General features: G+C 34.6%; 2 protein-coding genes across 2 annotated transcripts; both read right to left on the reverse strand.

The window, feature by feature from the left end:
• Window positions 1–12,648: 12,648 nt before the first annotated feature.
• Window positions 12,649–15,033, reverse strand: LOC107801984 (purple acid phosphatase 17-like). The gene is made up of 7 exons (XM_016625419.2): window positions 14,706–15,033; window positions 13,977–14,133; window positions 13,789–13,896; window positions 13,573–13,700; window positions 13,339–13,467; window positions 13,180–13,247; window positions 12,649–13,050 (listed from the first exon to the last, which is right to left on the reverse strand). The coding sequence occupies exons 1-7, from the start codon at window positions 14,895–14,897 to the stop codon at window positions 12,837–12,839; spliced, it is 996 nt and encodes a 331-aa protein (XP_016480905.1). The 5' UTR covers window positions 14,898–15,033; the 3' UTR covers window positions 12,649–12,836.
• Window positions 15,034–15,860: 827 nt separating this feature from the next.
• On the reverse strand, window positions 15,861–16,397 carry LOC107801985 (protein AGENET DOMAIN (AGD)-CONTAINING P1-like). Its single transcript, XM_016625420.2, has one exon. It carries the CDS (start codon window positions 16,395–16,397, stop codon window positions 15,861–15,863), a length of 537 nt encoding a protein of 178 aa, XP_016480906.2.
• Window positions 16,398–20,971: the final 4,574 nt, after the last annotated feature.

Consider the following 20,971-nt stretch of genomic DNA (forward strand, 5'->3'; position numbering starts at 1 on the left):
ACTAGGAGGTCTGTTACTGGCTATCTAGTGAAGTTTGGCAATGCTATAGTGTCCTGGAAATCCAAGAAGCAAGACACTATTGCTAAAAGTTGAAGCAGAATTTAGAAGCATGACTTCAACTGTTGCAGAAATAACCTGGCTAACTGGTTTGTATAAAGAAATAGGAGTAACTGTGCAATAGCCTATAGATCTCTAATGTGATAGCAAAGCAGCCATTTAGATTGCAGTCAATCCTATATTCCATGAAAGGACAAATCGACATTGACTGTCATTTTGTCTGGGAGAAAATAGTTCAAGGAATTTTAAACACATCATGTGTCTACCAAAGAGCAGCAGGCTGATCTTCTGACTAAAAGCTTAGGGAAACTACAACATGACTATCTTGTATCCAAGCTGGGGTTGAAAAACAAATTTCAACCATCAGCTTGAGGGAGGGTATTGAAGAGTAAAGTTGTCAGTTAGGAAGTTAGTAGTCAGTTAGTTAGTTAGTAGTGACAGTAAGTTATAGTAGTAGCAGCAATTAGTGAATAGTTGTATATGTATGAGCTATGTGGTGTATTTGTAGTAAGATCAATTCAATGAAAAAATAGCTCATTTTCTTCTGCTCATCACTCTCTCTGTTCTCCTTCATATTCTTCAATTGATCCATGAGAACTTGCTCTAGATTTGATCACAGTTTATATATGAAAATAAATATGGTTCTAAAGTAGTTTAAAATTTGATTAGCTATAATTTAAATGTTTCTTGGCTATACTGCAGTTAATCTCAACTATAATTTTTTTTTTTTTTTTTTTGCAGAAAATCTATAGTTTTATCTTGTTTATATGAGATAATTCGAAGGTCGGGTGGCTTTCTTTTTTAAAATGTTGAACACTCTTAACAAACAGTTGGGTTCATCTTTCATCTTTGGGTCATATATATTCTGATGATGTTATTCCTATCATTTATGCATCCTACTTAAGTTGTAGTTCTATCACGAAAAATTATCATATTACTATACTATATTATTGCCAAATATAAAAGAAAATCTAAGACAAGAAAAAATAAAGCGCAGAAATCAATTAAATTCTAATCATCTCCAAAGTATAACAATTTCGTAAAATATATTTCAGTTCAATAACAAATTGTATAAGTAGATGTAGCAGTAAGTGAACTTACAATCAATTGCGAGAGGCAAATTAAGTAAACCAAGGAATTAGCCGGACGATCTAGAATAGATAGATGGATGGAATAGTAGCTAGCAGTGTTAAGTCTCGAGATACCAAACACAGTATTATCGCCATGTCTCAAAATACGAATCCATTCAATAACTTAAATCTCTTCAACCGCTAAATGAAGTAATGGCTAACACTCTCAAATATTCAATAAACGATTTCTGAGGAACAATCTTAAGAAATTTAGATACTAAAAACCAATTCTATGTAAAAAATATCAGAAAACATATGTATCATCCTATCCATCATAGAATTGTCCGGCCAATAAGTTTGGTGACACATAAGAGGCCAAAGCAACGTTAGAAGCAGGGGCTCTTCAAACAGAGTGTAAAAGGTTTATTTCTTTTGGTAGATGGAGTACCCGGGCATTCTCTTATCTTCCCATTCCTCTAGGCTTCTATTTATAGTCTGAAGGTTTGTGACCTTTAACATTGTGTATGAAGCGTTGTGCTAGTTTGTAGGCGTTTGGTTTTTGTTAATTAGGTAATTAGGTTTTAATAAGTCAATAGGGTATTTAAGTACATAACAATGATAACTAGGATATTGTAGTAATTTAACTTTTAAGTTGGACGTTTCCTGTTCTTAATATATTAATTAATTAATAATAATAATAGTAACAATTATTATCATTATTAATATAGGATCAGCTATCTTAGTTCAAAGATTGTGAAAACTAGAATTGAAGTGTAGATCAAAGAAAAACAATCTAGGGCTTGAGAGCTTTTGAGAACGTTCTGGAGTAAGACATTTCTTCTATTAGTCAAAATGGCAAAAGCTGTAAAATGAGCATCAAGTCACCTATTTATACAATGGGCCAAAGTGAAAAATAAAACTAAACTAACAGACCACTTTTAGGCCCAAATACAAAATACACATAAATAATCTACACAAGCCCAATACTAATTGTGTTCACTATGTCACTCCAACATCCTCCTCAAGTTGGCGGGTGAGCCACTTTTAGGCCCAAATACAAAAATACACATAAATAATCATCACAAGCCTAATACTAATTGTGTTCACTATGTCACTCCAACATCCCCCTCAAGTTGGAGGGTGAGCAATTGCCCAACTTGCCAGCTAAAGAATGATGAGGAACACCTGTCAAACACTTGGTAAAGATGTCAGCTAATTGCAAAGCAGTAGGAATGTGAGACAGAGATTAATCCATCAGCTCGCTTAGTGCGTATAAAATGGCAGTCAACCTCTATGTGCTTCGTTCTTTCATGAAAAACTGGATTGCTTGCTATATGATTGCAGCTTGATTGTCACAAAAAACTGGAATAGGTGCAGAGAATGCCAAACCCAAATCTGATAGCAAACGAACCAACCAAGACAATTCAGCAACAACCTTACTTATGGCACGATATTCAGCCTCCGCGGATGATAAGTAAACTATATATTATTTTTCGGACCTCCAACTAGTCAGACTACAAACCCAAGGTGACACAAAAACAACTAACTGAACGTCGTGAATCCGGGCATGTAGCCCAATCACTGTCACAATAACCAACTAAAGAAAAGTCAGCAGAGTTATTCAAGAAAAGTCCAGCTTCAGAAGTCCCTTTTAGGTATCACAGAACATGTAGAGCTGCAGTCATGTGGGGGACTCTAGGAGATTGAAGGAATTGACTAAGATGTTGAACAGCAAAGCAAAGGTCTGGACGATTGTGTGTAAGAAAATTAAGTTTCCCAATAAGACTCCTATATGTATCAGGCTTAGGTAAAAGCTCTCCAACATTAGACTTCAGTTTGACAGTTAAATCCAAAGGACATATAACAGAAGAAGCTTCAGAACAACTAAATTCATCCAAAAGCTCAGAAATGAACTTTTTTTGGTGCAACAGAACACCAGACTGATAATAATGAATCTGTATTCCCAAAAAATAGTTAAGAAGCCCTAGATCCTTTATTCAGAATTGCTCATCCAAAAAGTCTTTTAATGTTGAAATTTTGGTCAAATCATTACTAGTTAAGATGATATCATCTACATACACAGCAAGAAAAACAATAGAGTTCTCTGATCGTCTCACAAACAAAGAATAATCATTTAAAGAATAGGTATAACCTCTGGAACAAAGTGCTTGGGACAACTTGGCATACTATTGTCTAGAGGCTTGTCGAAACCATAAAATGATTTGTTTAATTTGCATACCAGATGAGGAATAGAAATGGTAGCTGCAGCAGAGGAAGAGACAACAGACAACCCTTGGGGAAGTTTCATATACACTTCTTCATTCAAATCACCATGCAAAAAGGCATTGTTAACATCTAGTTGAAAAAGAGACCATGATTATTTAACTACATAAGTAATGAGACATCTAATAGTGCACATTTTTACTATAGGGGAGAAGGTCTCATGAAAATCAATGGCTTCTACCTGTGTATCCCCCCTCACAACTAGCCTCATTTTGCATCTTTCTACACTCTCATCAGCCTTATATTTGATCTTATACACCCACTTGCAACCAATTGCTTTCTTCCCCTTTGGTAGCTCAGCAATTTCCCAAGTCTTATTTGCTTCCAATGCCTTAAACTCCTTCCTCATGGCTTCCTGCCAAGATGGACTAGTAGCAGCCTGAGTATATGAGTGGGGCTCAACTGCAACAGTTGATGCAACAGAAGTGGAGGTAGCAGAAGAACAAGAAATAGATGGAGGAAGCTAAACCACGTAATCTTGAAGGTGGGAAGGAAGCTGACGAGATCTAGTGGATCTCCTTAGCTCAGGGAGAGGAGCAGCAGGGGAAGGAACTGGTTCGGATGGGACAGAAATAAGGAAGGATGGAGGATCAGATCCAGAATATAACAAGGAAGAATTGAAAGAAGTAGGGGAAACAGAGGAAATAGGAGTGGAAGAAGGGAAAGAGTCCATAGTCTCATTGAAAATAGTGGAAGGAATAAGAGATGGAGAGGTAAGAGAGGGAGAGGAATTAAGATGAAGAGGGAAAATAGACTCATGAAAAATGACATCCCTAGAGACAAAAACAGATTTGGTGTGCAAGTTATAAAGCTTATACCCCTTCTTGCCAAAAGGATAACCAATAAAAACAGAAGGAACATCCCTTGGTTGGAATTTATGTCTATGACATTTAGGCACGATTGCATAACATAGACATCCAAAAGGTTTTAAGTGAATGTAAGAAGGAACGGTACCATATAACATTTCAAATGGTGTCTTATTGGATAGGACAGAAGAGGGAAACCTATTTAAAAGATACGTAGCCGTTAACACACAATCCCCCCCAAAACTTTGGTGGAAGTTTGGATTGAAATAATAAAGCTCTAGATGTTTCCAATAAATATTTGTGTTTTCTTTCAACACCACCATTTTATTGAGGTGTGTGAACACAAGTTGTTTGGTGTAAGATTCCATTGTCAGAAAAAAATTGGCAAGAGTTAGAAGAACCATGTTCCAGGGCATTGTCACTTCTAATTGTCTGGACATGAAGGTTAAATTGTATCTTAACCATTGCAAGGAATGCTTTAAGAAGAGTAAAAGCATTGCTCTTAGAAAATATTAAATGTGTCCTAGTAGCTCTACAATAGTTAAGAAATATCTAGCACCAGAATAAGTTTGGGTATGATAAGGTCCCCATGTATCAATATGAATAAGCTGAAATAAAGAAGTAGAAAGAGATGTGCCATCTGGGAAGCGCAATCTAGCTTGTCTAGCTAAAGTATAGATAGGACAAGTAAACGACTATTTGGGAGACAAATCAGAAGATATAGAAGATATACACTTCATCTTCACAAAAGGCATGTGACCCATTCTGTGATGCCAAAGTACATCAAGTTTATTCAAAGAAGCAGAAGAAGAAAACATAGTGTCATTCACTTGTTGTACAGTTTCAGTTAAAGAAGGAATAGGAAAAACATTCACACTGCTTACAACAATATTCAAGGCTGAACTAGGGACATTATCCAAACTTTTCACGGCATTGTTCAAAGCAGAAGTAGAAATTTGTATCACATTGTTTAAGGCAGAATTAGAAGGGAAATGATAAAGCTTATACAATCCTTGGTCCAATCTACCAAGTACCAGAAGCTTCTTCCTCGAAAGGTCCTTTATCAAATAGGAAGAAGTGAAAAGGACTATACTGTTAAATTGTTGAATTAACCTGTATACAGAAATGAGGTTGTATTTGAAAGTAGGAATGTAAAGTACTTTGTGTAGAGTGAAAGTAGAAGATAAAGTGAGTGATCCTATATAAGCAACCTTCACTTTATATCCATTAGGCAAAGTAACCAAGTAAGGGACAGAAAGAGGTGATATCAATTAGAAGTTCTTTATCAGGGGTCATGTGGTAAGTCGCTCCCGAGTCTACTATCCAAACACTTTTTGCCACACTGGTCAACATGCATGCAGAATAAGCAACATGATTAAACTTAGGCAAAGGGAGATTACTACCAACAAAGTTGGCAAAACCCATAAGATTGGGCTGAGTGGTGGAAGCAAGAAGATTGGACTGTTGCAGCAGATTCATGAGCTGGGAGTATTGTTCCTTAGTAAGACCAGGCACCAAAGAATCCGGACTAGTGGAAGCACATGGTGGACCAAATTCAGGATTCTCGGAAGATGAAGACTCAGCATTTGCAGCAGTACCAAATTTTCTGCCCTTAGTAAACTTGAAATGTTGAGAAAATCCATTCAATTTGTAGCATTTGTCAATAGTATGTCCACTCTTCTTACAGTATTTACAAAAAAGAGAACCCTTGTTCTGTTCAAAATTCACCCTCTGATTATTTGTATCAAAATTAACCTTCTAATTGAATTGTCTTTGTAGAGGAAATTTAGTGGTTGCATTGACATTAAAGGAAGCCAGATCAGGAGAAAATTGAGTATTAGGAATCACTTGTCTTTGCTTTTCATCTTGCAGAAGAATGTTGTATACACTATTCAAGTGAAGGAAGTGGATTCATCATCAGTATATTACTTCTTACAGTGACGTATATTTCATTGAGACCCATTAAAAACTGGTGGACTTTGTTCTCTTCATCTTCCTTTAGGGAACCATGTTTTGCAGCACAAGTACAATTCTTAGCATGATCTGATCCCATGATCTCCAGTTCATCCCAAAGTTTTTTTAATTTGTTAAAGTATGAGGCTATGTCAAGAGGGGTCTGGCATGTGGAAGCCAATTCTTTCTTTATTTCAAATTTTTTTGTCCCATTAACCGTCCCATATCTATTATTTAACTGCTTCCATGTACTTTCGGCGGTGTCAGAATACTGTACACTCTCAGCAATTTCAGGAGAAAGAGAACTGGTTAGCCAGGAAATAACCATATTGTTACACCTATCCCATTGTTTGAACTAGGGAGATCTTTCAGCTGGTTTAGGACATGTACCATCAATGAATCCTATTTTATTTTTGGATGACAACGATACAATTATGCTCCTTCTCCATCCACCAAAACCAGACCCAGCAAAAGGAACATTAACAAGTGACATTCCAGGAACGTCGGAGGAGTGAATGAATAGAGGACTAGAAGAATGAGGAGTAAAATCAGAATCACTATCACTAGAGCTTCCCATTTTTAGAGTAAAATGAAACAGGAAAACTACTAACCCAGAATACCAAAACAATTATCCGAAAATCGGCATCTACATGAATCAAATCTACACATGCAAATACTAACAATAGAAGAGCAAGTTTTTCAGAATAACTCAGTCCGCAGTCATAGAAGAATATGAAGAGTGTGATAGTTTACCACCCTTCTTCGTAACCGAAAGACGCACAACCTTCAATTATCAAAAAATCACAGCAACAGATGAAGAGAAATACCACCAAAACGCTGATTGAGTGGAGAAAAGTGAATGAGAACTCTGAATCCCATAAGAAAAAAAATACCGGTGAACGACGAGCAGAGAAACCGACGAAACTCAGAAACTTCGGCGAAATAGGTCGAGGGTACCACCGCTCGAAAGATGATGGTGAGATATCTCAAAATCCTCACTCTGATACCATGTGAAAACTCGAATTGAAGTGTAGATCGAAGAAAAACAATCTAGGGCTTGAGAGCTTTTGAGAACGTTCTGGAGTAAGACATTTCTTCTATTAGCCAAAATGGCAAAAGTTGTAAAATGAGCTTCAAGTCACCTACTTATACAATGGGCCAAAGTGAAAAATAAAGGAAATTTTGCAGAAAGCACCATCTTTTAGTCCTAATTAGTCATTTATAAATACCTTTTGCTATATTACGCTCTATAGATATCTTTTATGTTTTTATACAATGTATTTCATGTATTTAAACGGTTGTATTCATTAATACAAGAAAAAAATAGGCGTAAAAACGGGAAATCCAGCTAAGTGTTATCTGTATTTAACTGTATTCAAGCGAAATTTCAGCTGTATTTAACTGTATTCAAGCAAAATTTCAGTGAAATACAGTAACTTTTTTGCGCAAATTCTGGGAACTTAAACTTGTTAAAAACGGAAGAAAATCAAATCACATGATAGTCTCCTAATTTAACTCAAAGAACTAAAACGAGTACACACTAATTTGTATTTTGCTCAAAGAAAGCAACTCAAAAACGTGAAAAGAAGGAAAAACCAGAGCAACACATCTGATCGAACTTCTCAATTCTCTTCTCCTTTTTTTCTATTGAATACAGCTTAATAAAACTCTTGAATGCAACAAAATACAACTAACTTCTGCTGAATAAAATAGTTGAATATAACTAACTACAACTGAATACAACTGAATACAGTTGTATAAAACACTTGAATACAACTAACTACTGCTGAATAAAATAGTTAATTACAACCGATTAAAACTGAATACAAGAGAATAATCACAACTTTTTAATACATCTAAAATATATAAATGAATGTTGCTGAATACATGTGAATACAGTTTCACCTCTTTCATCTGTAAACATGGCTTTCGACAAAATCAAGGTTGAAAACCCTATCGTTGAGATGGACGGTTAGATCTCTTTCTCCTCTACTTTCTCTATCTCTATATTTCTTCCGTTTTTCTTGCTGAAATTTGTTGTTTTATAGATCTGTTTTTGTATGCCAAATAATAATAAAGATTGATTATGCTGTGAAAATACAAAGAGGACAAAGAATTTAAGTAACGTGGGTATGTGGGAGAAGAGAGTAGAGGTGACAATGGCGGAGAAATAGAGATTTAGGGTGGGAGAAGATTTATGAAACGTAGGTTTGTGGGAGAAGAGGTTAAAGTATATGGAAGAAGAGAGAGAAAAGCTGGTAAGAGGAGATATACGCTAATTAGGTGAGAGAAAATATAAAAAATGAGAGAAAAATATTTTGTAGCATATATGGTGCCTTAATTGTAGGATGGAACTATATTTAGATTTTTTGCTATAAACTATAAAAGGTATTTATAGGATGTAATATTTTAAAATGGTATTTATTTAATATAAATAGGGTACTAACCTATTCTATAGGTGGTAAACTAACAGACCACTTTTAGGCCCAAATACAAAAATACACATAAATAAGGGGCATTTGCATCTATACCCGCTTTTTGGGTCACGTTTTAACTTGTGTCCGCTTTACAAAAATAATTGCAAGCGTACCCACTTTTTCGCGTAACTTCAGCATACGAGGCTGAAGTAGCAAAGACAACCACGCAAAACTCCAGCATTCTAGTAGACGGGACTGAAGTAGTAAGTGTGCTGAAGTTTTTATTTGTAATTGTTGAACTTAAGCATAGTAGCTGAAATTTTGTTCTCTATTTGCTGAAGTTTTTGTTTGTAATTGCTGAAATTTTTATTTTTGCAACTGGCGAACTTCAGCTCTAGAGCTGATGTTTTTGTTTTTGTAACTGGCAAACTTCAGCTCTAGCGCTGATGTTTTTGTTTTGTAACTGGCGAACGTGAAGTTTTTGTTTTGTAACTGGCGAACTTCAGCTCTAGAGCTCTAGGGGGCATTTCGCGTCTCCTTTTGTTTATCCTCAACTCTGCTTATATTCCCTACTGTCTGTTTCATAAATTTTATGCTGGCATGTTGTTTTGGTCCAGTTGGGTAACTAGTCCTCCCACTATTGAGAATTCCATCTCAGTGATATTCCAGTAGTCCATGCTCTTGGTTGTTCATCTAATGATGCAGGAATTGCATCTGATGTCTCTGTTCAGGTATGTGATGCAAAGAAAGACTTTCAAAGAGTAGGAATTGATAACTTGTAAACAAAACAAGAGAAGGTAACATTTAAGAGTACACCAAGACAGAGAACTTGCCCCCTTGTTTGACGAAATTCACCTTCCCGCCTAGTTTCATGAACCTTACTTCTAGAAAAAAAAAAGATAAAATTTTGAGGAGAAAAAAGAGTGCTGAAGTTATTTAAAAAGTAAGTACAAGTTAATCTGCACAAGCCCAATACTAATTGTGTTCACTGTGTCACTCCAACAGAGATATTCAGAGAAGTTCGTTTCATTGAAATGTGACAGCTTTAACATTAAATAGTGATAATTTTATGCACTAGATATTGACACCGTGGACGCAAAATTGGTACTTGTTACAGCAGAATGAAATCACACGGGAGTTGTTTGGTTAATCGGTTGTAAAATACATTACGTACGGACTGTAATTCAAGAATTTGTAATGCATTAGTTATTTTTATTGGATATTCGGTTGTAAGAATGTTAGACCTTATTAAATTACTTGATTAGACTTTTGCGATCCATGATTTTGGTGACATTCATGATTTTACGCGTATCTTGACATGTAGACATAATGATATAATTTTCTCACGCTATCTGAAAATGAAATATCTTATTTATTGTTGAAAGGATTTTTGGAAAAATCACAGTTTTCAAGCTTACTCATATTATTTTTTTTGCAATTTCGATAAAATATTTGGGTTTTCACTGAGATACTTGAAAAGTATGCCTATTTTTTCTGGAACTGTGAATGAGCTGAGCATTCTATTTCTGAGATACTTCTTTTATTACTTGCATTATGTTGTTATGAACTGTTGTTTGCTATTGGTGTCAGATCCGACCTTTGTTCCAACTCGTCATTACTTTCAATCTAAGGTTAGGTTTATTACTTATTGAGTACATGAGGTCGATTGTACTCATATTACACTTCTGCAACTTGCGTGCAGATGTTGGATGCTGATATTGCTGTGTTCGACGGGAGCTGGAATTGAAGACGTGCCTACATTCCGGTTGTAGCTGCCTCTTGTTCATGGTAGCCTTAGATTCATAAAAATCTGTTTATGTATATTTCGAATAGATGATGTATTTATTTCGTACCAGCTTTGTAAATTCTAATCTTAGAAGCTCATGATTTGTACTATCAGTCCTTGGAGAATGTATCAGATTTAGATATTTTCTTTTATTTAATTGTCTTATTAATTTCATTGAAATTTGGTTAGTTGTTAATTGGCTTACCTAGCAGGTTGGTTAGGTACCATCACGACTAGTTGGATTTTGTGCCGTGACAAACATTCCCTAGGATTTGGCCTTATTTGCCTATTTTTGTTATGTGATAGTAACGCGCACGCGAGGTGACGAGCGTGTATAGGGGTGATATTTGTGGTTATGACCGGATTAGACCTTAAACTATTAATATGCCTTAATTTGATGATATGATTTATATGAAACATGTTTAATCACTTTGTGACTACATGAACTTGATTGCTAAAATTGATTTAGTCGTAGTCATGCTTTATATATTGACCTCCGATATGCAATTTATTATTGTCATTCCTTGTGCGGCTTGTTGACAATTTATAATTTATTATTGTCATTCCTTGCCAATTATTGTTTTCCGGGTAAATTTTACTAATGCTCTTTCAAGTTAAGGTTTGTAACATAAAAATCTTTCTTTTCTTTTCTTTTTTTTAACATAAAAATCACCTCAATTTCCCACTATGTTAAAGTCCTACATAAATAGGAGATTAATTATGACAAATAGGCCAATTCAACTCAAGATGGCCGCCGTATGATTAGAGTAGTGAAGGGTGCAATAAATTGTATAGCCGCGCACTTCTCGGTTAAAGAACAAAGACTGAGAAACCCAACCAGTCAATCGCTAGCTAGCATGCCTTTCCATTTACCATCTTGGAAGTAAATCCACCATAAATATATTGCACTCTTTCTCTAATTCCCGGTGCCACTATAAATGCAGCAACTGCTCTACATAGTGTGATATATATATATATATATGGCAAACTTATAGTTCCTTATTTAGTGTATCAATGAAGCTATTGATCGACTCCAAAACCAAAAGAGTAATGTTCGCAGAGGCTGGGAAAGAGTGTATTGATTTCCTATTTCACATTCTGGCATTGCCAATAAGTAGTGTCATTAGGCTACTGACAACCAAAGGGATGGTTGGCTGCTTGGGTAACTTGTATGAAAGCCTTGACAATCTGGATAATATGTACATTCAACCAAATCAGGAAAAGGACACTCTTGAAGCCTAAGTCAGCAGCCTATGCTACTTCAGGCCCTCTGTTGTTGCTCACTGACTCCCCTGTTAAGAAACCGTTTTATACGTGCTATAATTACTATGTTTACATGACTGATGATCCTCGAAAGAATTGTCTTTCATGTTGGCGAACTAAACTGGAATATGTAACACCCACTGCAGAAAATGAGGTAGCATCCAGTGGAGGTTTTGTAAAGGGGGTTGTGACTTATATGGTATTGGATAACTTGGTTGTCTACTATTTCAAGCATCACTCTGCTGAATGAATTCAGCGTTAAGGATGTTGGGGTTCTTAAAGAGAAAGTTGTCACTCTTGGAATGGATGAGGTATATAAATTCCTACTTCATGTCTTCATACTTAAATATGATGTCTCACTCTGTAAATCCGATCCTTATCTTTTTCATTCCATATAAATATTATAGACACAAACATGCACACTGAATTTATATTCTGAACAATCTAAACTTTAAGTGGATTCCATTAGTGATCTGATGTTGAATTTGGAATCTCACAAATTGATTAATCAATGAGAGTTGCAAAACTGAAATGAAATATTGATTGTCTGGGATCCTAGCTTTTTCATTCCATAAAGTCGGGCATATTCTTGAATAACGCCATTCTTGTTCCCGGTAGACTCCTGAAAATGGATTATTTCCTTGTTTTTTGACAGGCTCTATTGCTGTTGAAGACTTCTCTGCAGTCAAAGAAGGTCTTGACGGATGTTTTCATGGCCGATATTTTAAAATATTAAATGCCTTTTGTTGTTCCAGCAGATTGAGAATTGAACTGAATTACATTCCTAGGTTATATATTCTAGAGTACTTTGGTTGCTTTTTTTTATTATGCACTTGATATTGACACCGTGGAAGAAAAATTGGTACGTCTTGTTATAGCAAAATGAAATCACTCGGGAGTCGTTTGGTTCAGTGGTTGTAAGGGTGTGTTGTTTTGGTGTTTAATCTATTTTATTTCATACTTATATTATAGTAGGTACAAAACAATATCGTAATATCATATCAAATGCAGGATAAAGCAATATCAAATTTTATATCATGATTATTTCCTCTAATACATCAAACCAAATGAGTCCTAAACGTTGGAGAAAACTACTCTCACAAAACTAAATTGGTTTTGTGAAATCTGTTCTCTTCTACATCTAATAACTTCAGTATTTACAGCCAATATTAGCTTTGTTGTTTTAAAACTAAAAGAAAAACTAAATAGCTGAGTGAAGCAACTTGGACCTATTCCATCTATGTAGCACTCTACCAAAAACATCATAGTACTTGATCTCAGCTTCTGTTGGTGTTAACTGGACAGACATGAAACCTTGTCCATCGTGGAAAAAGTTCACGTCTTCTCTATTTAATCCTTTCACATCTCCTCTCCATGCCTTTGACCCTGCCCCACTTGTTAAAAATTGAATCGGACTGCAATTTCAACCAAAATATACACAAAAACAAGAGAAAAGTAAGATATTATTTTAATTTATTTTTTTAAAAACGTGTTGAATATCAAAGTATTGAACTGTACTTGCAAGATTTGAACTTTACTCTTACCTTTCGGTGTCGCTAATATGTTCAAGGCAGTGATCGTGTCCATTCATGTAAAAATCAACATTGTATGCCTGACAATTTAACGAGAGAGAGAGAAATCAAAGTTAAAGACTCGGCAAGAAATTAAAAGTGCAATTGATATAATTAAGAAAAGTTACGTACCCTAAGCATAGGAAGAAGGCGATCCACAAGTACTTGAGTGTCGCCATGATGCCCAACACTTCTAATGGCGTGATGCCCTACTACTATTTTCCATCTCGCCCTCGATTCACTCAAGGCTTTTTCAACATCCTAATTTTAAACAAATAATTTAAAATTTATAATATTATCTTGGGAAATCTTAAAATGAAAATACTACTGACTAGAAAAGATAAGAAAAGCCTAAGTTCAACTTACTTTTAATATGTTCGCAGTGTATGTGTTTGGAGGGATCACACCTCGCCAGTCATAGGTATGATCCTTAGGATTCGTGAAATAATCTTGCACGAATGGAGTTGTATCCACCATGAATATTTCAGCAATTTCTTCAAAGAACAAAAAGGAGAAAACATTTTTATTTTTGTTAAAAATAGAAACTTTAAGACTGAGAAATTAAAAGAAGAGATTATGCACCTGCATTAACTATGAAAGACCTTAAACAAAGCCATCTTCTATCAATTTTCCTAAGGTAAGGACTGAGTTGCGCTTCTACATTTCCTCTGTAATCATGATTGCCTAATACTGCAGAAAATTACAATTTTAAGACCAATTCAAATGTCATATAAAACCGCAGTGTGTTTAATTAATATTTGGGAACTTACCACTATACCATTGTTTCTGTAAGCTCTTTGCTGTATATATATTGGTAAATGACTCTACAAAATTTGGATCGTACACCCCTGTCAATCCGTTATCATAGAAATTATCACCAGTTGATACTACAAAATCAATGTTTAGCTCCTCTCCGATTCTTCCCATCTGCATCCAAAAGAAGTTTATTCAGTACTTTTGCCTAGATCCCTTTTTAGTGAAACAAGCTCATTATATATATAAAAATTATCAATCAAATGAAATGTTGAATTGTGTGACCAACTTATCTAATAATTTAATGCAAAATAGTACCATAGCATATAAAAGTCATGCGTTCAAATTTCACCCCACCAAAGGCGGAGCCAAGCTTTGAACTTTAAGGGTTCTAAATTCTAGGGTAGCAACATCAAATATCAGTAACTAGTAACTGGATTCTGAATTTAACTTTTAGTACATATTTAATAGATCTCTCAATACAAATATAGAATTAAAGCTATTGAATTCAGCCTAACTCGTACTTAACCTTCTAGCTCCGCCCCTAAGCACCACCCTCTGAATTTTCGTATACTTAGGCCCATAAAAAGGTCAGACGGACACATGAGGAAACATTGAAGATATAATTAAACAAATAAAAGTGAGCTCTTTCTAATATATTAAGCTTTTAGATGAGTTGTTCATGCAATTCAATATTAGAAACTCCAAATTAAATTGATGAAAGCCAAAGATAAGAAAAATGGTACCTTTTGAGCTACGTGAGATTGATTAAAGGTGCCCTTTCTTCCCCAGTCACCAAGAACCAAGAAGTTAAGAGTGCCATCACCTTTAGTGGGGTGATCAAATTTCTTAAGCCTAACACCATTTGCACAAGAGATTACAAAAACAATGACTAGCCAAAAGCACAGAACCATGGAATTCTTGGAAAACTTTGCCATGGCTCTGTGTTGAGATTGACAAACAGAGGAAATCTAACAAAGAACCACAGATAATTTTACTCAGCCCCTATCCCTTTTAGTTTTTTTTTTATTTAATTTTTTTATTTTCTATTTCAATTACGCAATATATTTTATTTGCCTGAGCTCTTCATGGATCATGAATATATATAGAAGTAAGCAGGAGTGAAAGTGGGAGTGGGAATGGGAGAGCGAGAGAGTCGGTGCAACAAGGGAAAATAGGATGAAAAGTTCATGCAAACCTTTATGGTTTAACGTATTTAGAGGATCGTTAGGATTAAATTCTAAAGAGTAAAAAAATAAGATAATAATAATAATAATAATAATAGAATGGAGGAAAATAATCTATGAGAAGGTGGTAGTTCTGTTAGTTTTGTATTTTTTTCATGGATAAATCGAAATAGGGAGGGGGATTAGTTTTTGCAAAATGAGTGGATATTATTATTTATACGGTATTTATACCAAACCACGAGATGCATGACATATGTTAAGTATAAGCTTTTGCAATCCATGATTAACTAACATATATTTAACCTTATTAAATCACTTAACTACGGTAAATTAATCAGATGCAAGTAAATATGTTAGATCCTTGTTTTGAAAGAAAAATACTGCATCTTATTTAGCATAATAGTAGTTACTCTAAAATTCGGAATTAAGAAAAATTTGGAAACACTTAACCCGACAATTCATCAGGAAAAAACAAAAACGAATTATATGTTCTCGTTTTTCACTATAAATATTTCATTCAACTATTTCCTCAATATATGCTTGACACAGGCCCACAGCATATCAAAATCTGTACCAACACACATACATAACAACTATGCGACTAAACTGGAATTTTTTTATCGCACAGGGAGAGTGATTAAGCCACATTCATATCATACTACAGGAAATCAAAACTTTGTTCAGAATAGAAACGTTAATTTCTTGAAACCAAAATCAATATAAGTCAACATCCTCCCTTTTATTGGAATTTTTCCACTTGCCATTAGACCATTCTTGATGAAATCTCAACACATGAGAAGGATATGCAATTTTATCCCCAGTAGTAGGAAAGTAGACATAGCACTTTGTTCCAATTTTCCAATATATAAATCCAATCCACCAGCCATCGTTGTCAAATACATCAACCATATCGTACATGTGAAAGTCGTTTTCTGGCGTAGTTTCATTTTTATCAGGTGGCAGAGGGCGGACCTCGGCGGCAGTGACAGTCTCCTCTAATGGCGCAGACTTATCATCAGTCAACAGAGTCTTGTACTTGACTCTGTACTGAAAATTAGTGCAATCGAAAGAAACAATAGTTGCGGTGTAGTAAGAGCCTATGAAGCCATATTCTTGACTTGCCACATCAACTTGATCACCCTTTTGGAATAATTTTCTTGTCTTGAATGCTAATGCTTTTATTGTCTGTGAGAGCATCGCCATTCTGAATTGGTGCTTCTTGAAATTAAGTGTGGTTTTAGGTGGGGCCATTGCGAATCTACGGAGTAATTGTTGAATGAAAAGTGAGGAACCTTGAGGCTTTGCAAGTGAATTTATAGGATGAGAATTTGGTTTCCTTAGGGAATTGTTTTCCTGTTTAATTTGGTTTCCTTGAATAACCAGGAATTGGAATTTGGACTTGAATTGGCAAGGGTAAAAAAGGAAAATACCAAGAAAGCGTTAATTGCCTTTTTCTGGTAGACCTGGTTATATATGGAAAGTTACTCGTTAAAAATCTAGTAGAAGTACACCGAAACTATAAGGGTCTGTTTAGAAAGCCATGTGTAATTACTTGATGGTGTAATTACTTGAACAGTAATTAGACACACTAAAAATTACACTGTATAATATGTTCGATGATCTTTTTATTTGCCACAATATAAACACACTGTAAATTTCATTATCATATTTGTTTGGACAAGTATAATTACATAGTTAAATAAACATTTTTAGATTAATGTTTGAATAATTTACTATATGACAAACATATATGTAAATGATAAATATCAAAAATAATTTACTATGAGATATTTAAAATAAATATTATTCTAAAAACTTATTAAATAATTATAAAGTGATAAATAATATCATAAAAATCATCTGTATCTTATAAACAAATAATATCATTCCATAAATTAATTAATTGAAACGCCAATAACGAATATAATCTTCTCACCTACTCATGTGAATATAAGAAAGTTATATATGAGCTTAGAAAATATTTTTTATGACAAATATTTATACTAATGACTAGAAAATAAAACTACTAAAATATAAAGAAGTAAAATTTAATGTGATTAACATACATGCATATATAAGAAATATTATATATTATCTATAACTATGTAATTTAATTGTATACTTTTAATAAAAATATTAAATAATTATAAGTTAGTAACTAATATTGAAAAAAATGATCTGTATCTAACTATCTTTCAACTAACTAATATTTTAATTTAAAATAATTAATAAAAGTTTTAATTATGATTTTAATTTTTTTATCAACTCAAATGAATACTTATAATATAAAATCTATTATTTGTTTCACTATTTAAATAACAAAAGGATAGACATGAATTTAGAAGGTATTGTTTCTTAATATTTATTTTATACTGTTGAATAAAAAATAAAGTTAGTAAAATATGAAATTGTTGTTAACAAAAAAATTATAAAAAAAAAGAAATAAAATAAAAGAAGTCGGATAATTATATGAAAGTACATATAAGCAACACGTTGGAAGGTTAGAAAATGAGAATAAGAAAAATAGTGTAAAAGAATACTAAATATATTTAAAAATAAAAACAAAAGAAAAATAGATAATTATACGTATTAATTTCTAATTACACAGTATAATTACCACTAATTCTCACCTCCCCTTTGAGAATTGGAAAGTGCAATTATCCCTTCAATTACACTAATTTCATGCTTACCAAATAATACATAGTTACACTACAAAAAAAGCTTATTTTGTGGGGGTTTATTTGTGGGAGTTATAAGAACCCCACTATAAGATCATTTTGTGGCGTTTATTTTATCCCCCGCAATATAATTCTTTTTGTGGAGATTTTATTGTAGAGGTTTTTTATAACCTCCACAAATTGCATCAGATTGTGGGGGTTTCCAGAATACTAGAATTCGATACAATTTGTGGTGTTTAATAACCCCCCCCCCCCACTCACACACAATTTAGGATGTCAAACAAAAGTTTGAATTATATAAAAACATCTTAGAGAGCAAATATTTTAGGATTAATAGAATAAGAGTGAATATACGCACTACAAGTTTAATCAGCATGTGAAGAGAGAAGTTGAGGTGAGACTAGACGTGATTGCGGTGCTAAAATGCTAACAATTTAATATTTATATATGGGTATTGTGAACCATCCCGACTTAGTAAGGAATTATGAGCCAGAAGTGTGGAACGAGGCTGATCCACTTGGGACTATTGGGCTTGGAGCTAAAGGCCCAATGATGAAACAACCGAATAGAATGCTAGGGCATTATATTTGGGATCCCAGGGGGAGATACAGGGATGTGTACTGTTGAGTGAAATGTCTGCTCTTCATCGTCCTTCTGAGTGTCTATATCCTCTCATACCCATTCATAGTATGAGTTTCTCATCCCTTCTTCTCTATTCCTTGTATTTTAGTTTAGTATCTCTAATTCCTCGAATAATTTGAGTTGAGCTGTAATTTACTGTCACTTTTGAAGTAATAGAAGTGTTGAAAAATCGGTTTTTTATATTAGTGCTTTCATCCAGAGGTCTTCAATGGAGGACCAAATATTTTGAACTATCGATGATCCAATTAAGGTGGTGAAGGATTTGTGGTCGAAGGATATCGCTGAAATTCGTTCATTGTTACATGAGTTGGTTGAAAACTTTGCAACGAGTAAACCTACTTTGGTGGAATTTCGACGATTCAGTGGTGAGGATTCAGAGTTATGGATTTCTCGGGCTGAACGTTACTTTGAATTCTACGGTACATCAAAAAATAACAAATTATTATGCGCGTTTATTTACCTAGATGAGAAGGTGTTTGAGTGGTTTCGATGGCTTCTCCGGAACAAACAATTGACGGATTAGGAACACTTTGCTGCAAAGGTGCGAATTCATTTTTGTAAACAACATCTCGAACCGCCGGAAGGTCACATGGCTACAAGAAAGGAATATTCTACCGAAATCGAAGCCCAAGTGTTCGACAATATATCATATGGCTGTTGTTGTTCCAAGGTGTTTGCTATTGAGCGATCAAATGTTGAAGTCTTTACTGATACAACGAAATCTGCTTTAAACAATGCAAAATCAAAGGAGGTATAGGTATTTGATGAAGGCTCTCACATAAATGGCAACACGCACCAGTCTCACTCTGAGACCTTGCAAACTGAGTATACTACTGAGATTCTAGTCAATCAGATTGGTACTCCTTCAATCTCTGCTCTCATTAATTCCTTAGTAGGTTTAACTGGTTTCAATGGTAACGTGACAAAAGTACTGGAATCTATAAACAAAGAGGAGGAAAATGCAAGAGATAATGCAGCTCCGGTGTTAAAAATATCTCCTCTAAGAGATATAACTGGTTATCAGATTTTTTTTGCTAGACAAGGATATGTCATGTCAAATGCTATTGGAAGATTTCATGGGATAAAATTTTCATTTGCTAGGGCTAATCAAAATATATTGTTTCGTCACCATGATTTTGCCTTATACAAATGCAGTTGGATTGACACAGGGAAAATAATCGAGGTGGGTAGTTCTTGTTTATAATTGTTTATAAACAGTAGGCACATATATGTTCTCTTGGAAATTGCCTTTGATGGCAGACACTATGCTAGCTATTTTATTGTTTGTGCCCTGGACCTGCCTCCTGTACTCACTCAGGGTTGTGGTAATTACATGAAAAATCTGGTTTCCCCAAGTAATTTAGTTGAAAAGGGTGTAATTTTTATGTATGGGACCCAACACTAAAGTCTGCAGCTCTTGAAGTTAAACAATTCGAGTTCCAGCATTGTGTCCTTAATTGTAGTTCCGGCTGATGCAACACATGTCTCTTCCATGGAGGCATCTAAGATGCTTGAATATGCCAGAAATCATATTGTTGCTTGTGCTTATTTTAGTTTATCATGTAGTTGCGTGGACATTTGGTTCGATACAGGACATGATTATCCGACTGATTCCAATGCACTTTTATGTAGTGAATTTGAAGAATTAAAACAGTATGATGGATTTCTATCACTTATCACCCATGCAGAGTTAGATTGTGAATGTGTCGAGGTTGTAACATCTCTTTCTTACATATTCGTACAACCATATGTAGCCTTAGTATCTATTACTCTTATTATGGTTGTATCTATTGCTCGATTTTTGGAACTGCTATACTTTTACTCATGCAGTAGTGAGTTTGTCGAGGATAACGCATTTCCCTTGATACATTAGAGTGGGACAAAATAGGAGGATCCACTTAATCTTATCTTGCCTTTTGGTCGTTTTCATGCATTTCTATTTTCTAAGTATCTAAAATATACAATGGAGACACTTGTTGCAGTTATTGTGAAAGTGAGTTTCATGTCCTATGGTCACCAACTTGATTATTATGATATGGTGACTAATCATTCGGCTCGATTTATGATTGTGATTCTAAGTGGAGCTCTCCTAAAGTTCATTGGTACATCTGTTGTTTGGGTTAGCCAAGCTATTCACCTGGAAGTGTTTGAATTTCCCACGAGAATCGCAAAGAAAGGGAGGAGACAGTTCCCTTTTGCTAAAGCTTGTGTTGCGGCTGAAGAGATACTTTTCGGTTTGCTTAAACATAAGGTTGATGAGATCATAACTTTGCTTGAACAGGTGAGTTGGTGTGATTGCTGGCATAAAATGCTCATTTTCCTTGAAACTGTGGCTATTTCTATACAACATATCTTGTCTGTTCAAGTTCTCAAAGGAGTTTTGCCAGATACTCTCTTTCACTTCTCTGAAAAAATGAGGCTTGGAAAAGGAATATTCAATCTAGAACATCTGTTACAATTTTGGGAGCAAGATATTAGAAGAGTACTTTCTTTGATACGTGAACT

This window comes from Nicotiana tabacum, chromosome 8 (assembly GCF_000715075.1).
Source record: "Nicotiana tabacum cultivar K326 chromosome 8, ASM71507v2, whole genome shotgun sequence".
In the NCBI taxonomy this organism is placed as follows: Eukaryota; Viridiplantae; Streptophyta; class Magnoliopsida; order Solanales; family Solanaceae; genus Nicotiana; species Nicotiana tabacum.

Bases quoted from the DNA above. Each gene is read 5' to 3' on its own strand.
- LOC107801984 (XM_016625419.2), bottom strand. From the start codon at position 14,897: ATGGCAAAGTTTTCCAAGAATTCCATGGTTCTGTGCTTTTGGCTAGTC. The intron at 13,897-13,976 runs GTAAGTTCCCAA...AATTTTCTGCAG, and splicing joins ACAGAAACAATGGTATAGTG to TATTAGGCAATCATGATTAC. The intron at 13,051-13,179 runs GTAAGAGTAAAG...TTGAAATTGCAG, and splicing joins CATATTAGCGACACCGAAAG to TCCGATTCAATTTTTAACAA.
- LOC107801985 (XM_016625420.2), bottom strand. From the start codon at position 16,397: ATGGCCCCACCTAAAACCACACTTAATTTCAAGAAGCACCAATTCAGA.